Below are 10606 nucleotides of genomic sequence, written 5' to 3' on the forward strand. Positions count from 1 at the left end.
GCATCATCGGTATACAAAAAATTGCACATATGTTATTGTTGCTCAGTTACTTGCATAATGGGATATGATAATTCTGCAGAGAAACAAGGTACATACCAACTTCAATAAACTGTTCATGCCTCAAGGCACCAAGCATCCTGGGTTTCGAGAGACTATATCTGCAATACAAGAAGCATGTATAATTTGCCATGAGAGTTCCCCATTCTTATTGCTATCCACAACACTAACTTAAATTTTGTGATATTACTTCTACTACACCATAGTGCAATGTCATGAAGTACTCCTATGTATTGAGGAAAAATTTCAACCTAAATATAAGAACCTTGTAAATGCATTGAAATTTTGTAGAACATTCGAAAGGTATACAGGAAGATGATAATGGAAAAAAATTATCGAACAGAGGGAATTAAAAAGAACAATTACTTTTATTAAACTTACAGCAAAATTCAATTTTATGGAAAATTTCCCCAACAGGGAAGATGGAAAATTTCCCCAACAGGGAAGATGGAAAATTTCCCCAACAGGGAAGTTGGAAAAGAAAAAAGCCGGTCAGTGTCTCGCAGTTAGCTGATCCTTGCTTCCAAGAGGAATTGAGGGAGTCAGTTTGTTTGATTGGATTTGCGATTGCCGCAAAGTATCGTTTTCTTCAGCCCCAGCATCATCGATTTTCTGCTGAGGCTTAACATGCCCACCAGATTTAGGCTGGATTTGTGAATGATTCTTGTCCGGAGGTAGAACTCGCAGCAAGAACCTCTGTATTATCTCATAACTGGTAAACGTAATTACAGCAGATGGAGTCGTTCTCAATAGATTTGTCGCACAGCCACGGTAAAAGCCAGGGAAACCTTCCTTTTGGAATACCTTCTTGACACAATCAACAACGCCTGCATATTGTACATCAACCTTTCTGTTCTGCCCTTGCTCTTGAAGCCTTGAACGTACAACCTAGTAACATGAAATTTAGACATTATAAACAGAAATGAAGAAAACTAAAGCCGAAATATATATTCCAAGGGAAAGATAAATTTTTGGGATATTATATAAGCCCACTACTGCAAGAGAATTGGTGAGGAGAGCTTGGCAAAACACACCTCATGTGGGTAAGTCATTACAGAGGCAAGTACTTTTGCTATTGAAGAAGCAATCATAACACTTCCAGGATTTAGCTTATCAACATCTGTGTCATCTGATAACTTCAAAATTAACATGATTAGCAAAGAATAAATGTTACATATCAGCTATTTAATTGGAAAAAAGAGCAAAATGGTACAGCGATCATTTTACCCTTTTTGGCCATGTAATGCTTGATTCTCTCATATGCAGGAAACTGAATAGCAACATGACTAACTCCGGCCAACGAAGGCAGAATGCCACTGTTTCAAAGCATGGAAGCAACATTAAGCGACCAAAAGAATTGAAGGAAAATAAAATTTGAAGATCAAAGTTATGTCAAACAAAAATTGTAGAAACAATGTTTGCAAAATGTTTTCAAAAGTTACATCCAGCAGCAGTTAAAAGAGATGATCACTAGAAAGATTCATCGTCTACAAGAATCATAATTGAATGCTTAATAGGTTGTGTCCCAAAACTCGATCATTTCCAAACTTTCATTTTAAGAACCTAAACCACTGACCTATATAACCCTCGCATGCCTTCTTCATGAGAAATCCTTCTCAGAGCAGAAAGTATGCTTTTGTAGGGAACCACATTTGATCTCATTCCCTGAGTCTAAAAAAGGATGAAAAACACATTAATTCCCAAGATGTGACCAGAACCATGGAATAAACGCGAAAAATTAGATAATCACGAAACACACACAATTAGATAATCATGAAACACACACATTAATTCCAATGCACCAAACGCAACAGTAGTTTGAATCGAGCTTCCTAAATAGAATCCTGAAGAATCTCCAAGTGGTCCAACTATTTTCTTCAAATCTTACCCAAAATAAGAGATCTTATATACTTCCAATTTCGAAGTGGAAGAGCAGCATACAGAAGTAAGTTTTGTTGCATCAAAGAAAAATACTCATAGGCTTATTTCATAGTTCTTAGTTAGAGATAACATTATAAACATTTGATTTCACAGATTATGCATGCAACCAAGTGTGATATAAGACACAGCCACCAATGTTCTAACTTTAAATGAAACAAAGATAATAAGATATTGAGGACAAATGAAAACCCACTTACTTGGAGTCTGGTCTTCACAACCCACAGTGGATTAGTTGTGATGGCTGTAGCAGCCCCAGCACCAGCTGCAGCTATCATATTTTTCCCAACTGAGAGTTGACTATTGCCATCCCCTACAATACAATGATATAGAATGTCAACAGTAGTCAAACTAACCAATTCAACAGTCTACAAGCACAGATTTATCAAGTAAACAACAATAAAAATGACCAACCATGTGTTCGGAGAAGACCTTTTAATCGCTCATAAACTGCGAAGTATACCTACATACAAAATGAGCACTCCTGTCACTTGGTAAAATATTAAATTACATAAAAATGGTTTTGTCCACTGGCACATAACTTGATTGATTCAAGAAAAAAAGATGCCCAAATCTGCATTTGTTTCTTCGAGAAACAAATGATACACATACAAGTAGAATATCCCAAATTTGTTATACCAAAAGTTGAATAACAATTACTCAAAACGTGAATGGTTCCTTGAAACTTGTCCGTGAATGATTGTGTTAAATGATATGATATTTTAACCAAATAAAAATGTCAAAAAGATTTATCAAGGTAATCTTGCATCTAAAGATCTACATTCCCCTGACATTTTACAAATTGTAGAGAAAACTGATGAATGCTTTCTTCTCATGGAGGAAAGGGACTCTAAACAGTTCAAGCAAGAAGCTTTTACTGATAGTCCTACAGTTTATGATGATGTATAAAAGATTGTTTGTCCTTTCTGAACTAAACTAAATATTAAAGCAAAAGAAACCAGATTCACTCAAAATAGAGTTTCCAAAAAATATTTGACTAAAGAAGACAAAAGGAAAGAAAAGGTAGAGTGCAATAAGAAGACAAATAAGAAGACTGAACAATCTGATTTGACGGAAAATTGAACCTAAACATTATAGTTCAGATGAAAATATCTATCAACAAGCTGATATATTTTAATAAAATGTTAAGGTGATTTGATGGAAAATTGAACCTAAACATTATAGTTCAGAAGAAAATATCTATCAACAAGTTGATAAATTTTAATAAAATGTTAAGGCTTTTATCTCAACATAGCAGAAGGCCCTTAATTACTTTTCACAGGAAACAAATCATCAATAATAGTACTCACAGCCCAATTTGGAAGTAATGCTAGTAATGTCGGTGAAAGACCACGATACAATCCCTTCAGACCTTCATTCTTCAATATGTTCTGTAAACTTATTATAATGATACTACCTGAGTGAAGTCAAAAAGAGAAGCGTAAACAATTATCACAATCAACAGGCATAGAAACAAAAAGTATCCATCAAACTTAAGCATAAGAGTATTTATTCAGAGTAGCATCAAACTGTTGTCACAAGCTCTGAGCTTGCAAAACATATTTCTTCTTCAGAAAATAAAGGAACCATATATTGGTATATTTATCAGGATAAAAGTTTATAATGATAACTAGGATTTTATGCCAATAGTGTGTCCTGCCCAGTTCATAGTTCACATGCTACTGACGTTTGGAGTGCCATTTTTCACATAGTTCGATACGAGAAACAAATCAAATCACTTATATGAAAATACAACATCCCATACAAACTAACTGTAAAATGTAAATTAAGTTACACCAACCCTCCATTTCTATTTTTCAAAGTTTACGCCCTACAAGGGTGTGTTTGTTTGAAATTAAGGTGGTTGTGTCTTTAAATCACAGCTGTTGTTGAATAGAATCACTATAGTAGTATAAGTGGATGGATAATTGGTAATCATTAAGCTATCTAAAGTAAGAGTGGGTGTTTATCAAGTATTTTAGCTGTCACCCTTTTAAAAGTAAGTAAAACAAAAAACAGGTACAATTAGCAGAAACTGCTCAAAGTTTTATAGGATCAACTGTACCTCTGCGTCCAGAGTGAGTGCCTTCGGGAAGGCCATGTACCTGTAACCTTGTCTTGATCACATCCAACGGGCACATAAATGTTGCCGCAATTGCACCTGCAATAACCCAGAAAACACACACGCAACCAAAAGAAAAAAAAAAGAAAAAGAAAAAAACACCCACAATGGTTATTCAGAAAATTAAACAGAAGGGCTAAATAACCTCAAAATTCAACAAATTTAAACAACCCATAATAAAGAAATTACAAAAAAAAAAAAAAGAAAAAAGAAACAAACAAACAAACCAGCAGCAGCTCCAGCTGCCGCGTGGGAAAGTAAGACCCTGCGTGTTAGAGCTTGTAAAGATTCTCCATCGGCGTCTCCACCTCCTTTTTCACTCACCATGTCTTCTACAATTTCGAAAGAGATGTATCCAATTCTTTCTGTCTTTGCATATATATAGAAGTATTTTGTAAGTAAAAAAAATTCAAACTTTGCTTCTGGGGATTACATTGGGTGGTTCGGTTGAATTGAACAAATTTTGTTGTCTTGTTTGAAGGGTTAAGGAGGGAGGGATGGTGAATTGAACAAGACCCAACAGTTGTTGGACTACTATCAATTCAACTCCTACGTGTTGAATCAAAACACAAACACACTCGGGGCCTTCACTCACGAACCAGCGTATACTTTGTTGATGGGGTCACCTATTTTAATTTGTTTTCTGAGGGAGAGAGAATTCCATAAATGGGTAATTTTTATAATTGCTGTTGTTGTCACAATTCTGACCCGTTTTTGGGGTCTGCGACTGAAAGTTTGTTACTCATTGCTTGAGAGTTGAGATCATATTATTGTATAATTTTGCTGATCATACAATTTTTTATTGGAAAATTTGTCATATTGATATTTTTTAAGAAACAAAAAGATATAAGTATTAAATATATAATTGAGCTCCTAAATTTTTCATTAAAATTCTTGAGATATATGTTTTGCGAGAGTATTCTTTTTGCTTACATACATTTGTGATACTTTTAGGGTTTTTCTTTAATTTTTGTAAATAAATAATTTATATATATATAATTAATATCTAGAAATAAAAAATATATTTTTCCATTGAAAGCACTTTTAGTATTATCAAAAGCACTTCCGCAGATGCCTTAATTAGTAATTTAGCAAATGGTGTGAATTATGCAAAGGGATAAAGTTTGCACCGACTTTTATTTTTTGCTTTCCAATCAAAAGTTTGGACCAATTAGCCATAGATTCATTCTACAGCGATCCGAAACGCATCATTTGTTTTTATTGTTGGGGTGGGGGTGGTGTGTGTTTGGTTGCACACACTTGTAATAAAAAACGGACAAAAAAGGATTAGGCTGGAAATTAATTATTGTTAGTTACACTTTAAAAATAATCAACTGTAAAGACTGAAGAGAAATAGTTAAGTGTTTGATAAATTTTATTTTTATAAGTACTGTGAATTAAGAGAAAATAAATGATTAAAATGTACATAATATAGATAAAATTTACTTACACATATAAAAACATGTACATACAATATTTTTAGTGTATTATAATAATTTTAACTAATAATAAAGTATACACACACTTGCAATTAGTTATTTACACTTCTAATTTTTGTAACTAACTAAATTATATATATTGTGAAATGTCAAAATTTGATTAAGTTTAATGATCTAAAATCAGAATTGACGTAGCCAAAAGGAACACTTTAAATGGGTGCAGTTGGCATTCGATTGAGTTTTGAGAGTCTTGAGAGCGGGGCCACAGAAAGCAGAGTCGATGGGGAACCAAAAGTAAAGATTGGCCCAGCTCAAAAACTTATTGGGCTTCATTCTTCTTAAAAGAGGAGTATGACTTTTGGCACGCCTGAAAATTCCTTCCAAAACCCTTCTTTAATGGAAAATAACCTAACACATTAATTAATTTTTTCCTTTTAAATGGATATTCAATTAAGCACTTTAGTAAATTATTATTTTAAAAAAATTTTTATACCCACCCTATTTCATTATTTATATTTAAATTTTAATTGAAAAACATTTTCAATAAAATTATAAGAGCTTAGAGTTATGAAAATAAAAAGCATATAATAAGAAGAAAAAAATTTAAGATAAATTTAATATTTTAGTATTTATGTGCAAATTAAAAAGAAATTTTTTTTTCTTTTTTGGATAAAATTTTATAGAAAGATGGTTAATTTTAATATATGGATTTGTATTTTATAAGTTTAACTGAGGATATTTTAGAAAATAAATTTAAAATGGATTTTATAAAGATTTTGAAAAGTGTTAAAAGTCCTACCCTGAAAAGAAACCTCACAACTAAAATGAAGTTGCAGATGAAACATTTGTCCAGTTGGTTTGAATTTAATGGTTGTGGCTTGTGAATGCGAAGGCCACCACCTAATGTCTCACTTTATGTGACTACGATGGATTTTGTTATATAGAGAATGAGAATTGAGAAGGCCCTTAGCTTAGGTGTAGGATATTGGTGGTTTGTGAGTTGAGAATTGAGATGCCATCTTACCTTCAGGATAAGCATGGCCAAATAGAAAGAGGGAATTGAATTGAACATTTTGGTGGGTTAGTGTTATTACGATGTGAAAGCTTTAACAAGAGGCCGGACCCAGATGCTGCCCTGCAAAAGATCCCACAGCTGGAAACTATATTCTCGCGACAAGGTCAGTTGATCAGAATTCGAATACCAATCTTGAGCAGCGGTCCCATGCCTCATCTGGTGGGTAGTGGGTTCATTTCAATTTTCCCTAATTTTATTTGTGTATCAAATGGGGCGGGCCTTTATGACCCAAATAAGGCACCGCTATATTTTTCACACACATCAAGTTTTCAAACACGATTTTCTTCCCTTGAATTTAAAGCATGCATGCATAAAAAGATAAACATTTGTTTATGATAGATCCAAGACACCTACCTATGAGGCTTGGAAATATATATTTTATATATATCGGAATTTTAAAGTACGGAAAAGTTTGAAGAATTTTTAAAATCGTACAGTTTTAAAATATAATAAAATTAAAGTATTGAAACCGCAGGATTTTAAAAATTTCCCAAACTTTTCTGCACTTTAAATTATATATATATTAACGTACACAAGTTGGGATCTATAATGCCGGTTGTTGTTGTATCTTATTCATCATCATATATATTCGCTGAGATTCATTAGGATGAGATTCAATTGTTTGATTGGTTTAGAATAACTAATTAGCAATTTCACTGTTTGTAAGGTGCAACAATATATAACACAAGCGCATTGAGTTGTAATTTCTGGAGAACAATGTTAATTAATTGTATCTGCTTGTATTATACATATATCTAGCTAGCTTTCCAACTGCAGTTCCCTTATATCCACTTTCTGCAATTCATCATCTAACTGCCCCAAAAGCACAGACTAAATGCTTGTTCTAACATTTTTGCATGCATGCCTTAGCTTAGTTGTTATTACGTTTGCAGCCGCAAAAACGGTTACATGCTTTTGTTACCACAATTAATTTATGCAATCTGAAATAAATAAATAAGTAAATGTATTCATACAATTTCTAGAACGTTTTTATAACGAATTATATTTATTTTTCTAATGCCCAGTGGAGGTAAAAATAAATAAATAAACAAATAAAGGTCTGACCCTACTTTCCATATTCATAATTTCGCTAATATTCTTTCTTCTCTTTTTGGCTTTATAACTTTCTAATGAGCTATATGTATAAATACCATGTACCATATCTAATTAAATCATAATTAATTAGATTCGGTGTCTCTACCAGGAGGATGTCCCGTATATGTTAATTAATAAATGTAACATACGCATATCCAAATTAAATAGCACGATCTTCTGAAAGATCTCATACTCTTTGAATTTTTCAATTTCTCAACTTCTTATATGTTCATGCCCTAGCCACTCGTAATGGGGGATTCTGATTTTATTCATTATTTTATAGCAATCCACGCAGAGTTTACCAGCAGGAAACAAGAAATATGAAGGTAACTCTACCTACTTATAATAATTATAAATTAGGCCATTTCCATCGAACGTCGCAAATCAAGGGTGAAATGATTGCATCAGTTAATTATGTAATATTACAGCACTTTACCTCAAATTGAGTTGAACTTCATGATGCATAAGGGTTGTTGCCCGTTTCACCAAATAAATGACAAAAATATTAATACAGACCAAACCTAAAATACAAATATCCACTAAAATTTAATTTTTCTTTTTAACTATATAACATTTAAGTTTGGCATTGCGTATGTAAAAATCGATCTCCTCACTTATTTCTTTTTACCTTAACTTGGAACGTTCAATACAAATGTAAATTCTAATGTCAGGCCTGCGCTGGCTGGCTGGCTAGCACATAGAATTTAGCAAAAGGCATACATACTTTTTATCGCTGAGTTAATATATTAGCTTAATCTTTAGTTTTATAATCAAGCGGCGTGGCATTTTGAAGTGGGCATGCATGCAAGAGCTAGAAAGTAAAAGCAGCCCTAACCCTACTTGAGATAATTTTGAAGTTGCAGCATCGCCACATGCTGCTTTGCTGGACCCTTTGACTAACGACCAAAGAGATGTGTGTGTTATTAATTTGTTTGTTTATTTTTGGCATGAATTAATTGCTTGGCAGATATATCAATTTGTACACACACAAATACCCGAAGATGATCAATATCATAAGTGATATGGCCAAGTACTTGCATCACTCTTGATTTTGTTGCCTTTATTATTGGGTCTAAATATGTTACAACGGCTCTAAGGACGTCTCCAATGCTTAAAACACCATTTTGGTGTAACACCAATGCAAAAAATGTACCTTTTTCACATCAAATTACTATTTCATCTCCAACCCATTTACACCAAATTTTACACCAAAAGAATATTTTTCTTTTTACTCTTTTAATTCTCAAGAATTAATTCAATTAACACAATAAATATTACTATTAATATAGATAATTAAGTAATAAGTAATTTTATATCGATTAACAAAAAAATATAGAAAATTATTAAATTTGCATTTAATTAACTAAATTAGGACATTATGAAAATTAAACATTACATTAATATAGAAAAATACAATAACAATAATAATACTCTAGTAATATTGGCTAATATTTTGATGATATTGGAGGATCTAATAATGATCTCCTAAATTACTAAATAATTGTTCTAATTTATGCTAGTAGTAGTAGCTTTTTTAATTTGTGTTAATTTAATTTTGTAATATGTAATCTACTAATTAATGTTATTGGCATTTTATTTTTATTATTAATTTTTGTGTTGAATATTTTTTATTTAAAATATTAGTATAATATTCAAAAATTAAAAAATGAAATTAAAATAATAACAAAAATAATAATAATAACTTAAAATATTATATAAAATAGGACATATATATAAATAAGAAAAAGTAATAAAGATATTTAAGTATTTTTTCCCTAGCACCAAATGAATAGTGTTGCACCATATTTGGTGCAATACTATTCATAACACCATTTTGGTGTTACATTGGAGAAAAGCATTTTACACTAAAAATGGTGTAAAAGGTGATTTGCTGTTAGATTTAGTGCTACATTGGAGATACCCTTAGTGCTAGTTTTAGTGTCACAATGGAGATGACTTAAGATAGGGATGGCAATGGGGTGGGGTGGGGTGGGGGTGGGGAGGCCTATCCCATTCCCCACCCCATTAAAAAATTTTGTCTTCATTCCCCAATAAATTTAGTGGGGTGAGGATGAGGAATTCTCACGTGGAGAATGATTTTCTCATCCCCATCCCATTTCCCATTTACTTATTTTATAGTAAGTATAAATATATGATTTCAGTAACTTAAAAATTAGAAACTTAAAAATTAGAAACTTAAAATAAAATCATCACCATATTATAAAGTATTTAAATTATTTTTAAAAAATCTCTAAAAGTTTGAAACAATATCTTAAAATGATATTAAAAATGAAAAATATTTAAAGAGGCAACACCTTAAAAGAGAAAAGAAAACATAATAATGTTTTAGAATAAAAAAATATTATAGGATTTTATTTTATTCATATCCTATTTATATTACATAAAAATTAAAAAAATATTAATTGAGATTATAGTTGATAAAATAAAAATTATTAAATAAGAATTAAAAATTATTTATATATAATGGAAATTGGAATTGGAGTGGGGGTGGGGTGGGGACTGGGGAGTGCAAAACCAAACCCCACCCCGTTAAGAATTTGAAGATGATTTTTTTTACTCCCCAGTCCCCACCCTCTTTCCCAAAAATTATTCAAAATTTTTCCCATTTGGGGTGGAGCTCCATAAAACCTCAAACCCGTGAAGGATTTTAACATCCCTACTCTAAGATAGAGCATACCTTCATAACTACACGATTAAAAACATAACATATATTTTTTTATTATTTATCACTTTGCGTGTGTGACTGTGATTCGTGCTCTACTTTAGAGCAGCTCAAAGATAGCCATTGCCTTATTCACAAATCATACACAACATATAGATGCGGGCAGGGGCTTGTTACACTTGTAGTCTTGGAAGTTC

General features: G+C 32.0%; 1 protein-coding gene across 1 annotated transcript; it reads right to left on the reverse strand.

The window, feature by feature from the left end:
* Window positions 1-406: 406 nt before the first annotated feature.
* On the reverse strand, window positions 407-4904 carry LOC18053136 (nicotinamide adenine dinucleotide transporter 1, chloroplastic). The gene is made up of 9 exons (XM_006448353.2): window positions 4345-4904; window positions 4061-4156; window positions 3306-3412; window positions 2410-2458; window positions 2196-2308; window positions 1634-1728; window positions 1285-1373; window positions 1092-1186; window positions 407-945 (listed from the first exon to the last, which is right to left on the reverse strand). Exons 1-9 carry the CDS (start codon window positions 4442-4444, stop codon window positions 550-552), a joined length of 1140 nt encoding a protein of 379 aa, XP_006448416.1. The 5' UTR covers window positions 4445-4904; the 3' UTR covers window positions 407-549.
* Window positions 4905-10606: the final 5702 nt, after the last annotated feature.

Source organism: Citrus clementina, unplaced genomic scaffold, assembly GCF_000493195.1.
Source record: "Citrus clementina cultivar Clemenules unplaced genomic scaffold, Citrus_clementina_v1.0 scaffold_2, whole genome shotgun sequence".
Taxonomy (NCBI): domain Eukaryota; kingdom Viridiplantae; phylum Streptophyta; class Magnoliopsida; order Sapindales; family Rutaceae; genus Citrus; species Citrus x clementina.

Coding starts and splice junctions, on each gene's coding strand:
- LOC18053136 (XM_006448353.2), bottom strand. CDS start 4,444: ATGGTGAGTGAAAAAGGAGGTGGAGACGCCGATGGAGAATCTTTACAA. Junction 2,309..2,409: donor AGGTCTTCTCCGAACACATG/GTTGGTCATTTT, acceptor ATTGTATTGTAG/GGGATGGCAATAGTCAACTC. Junction 1,729..2,195: donor TTGTGAAGACCAGACTCCAA/GTAAGTGGGTTT, acceptor ATCCTTTTTTAG/ACTCAGGGAATGAGATCAAA.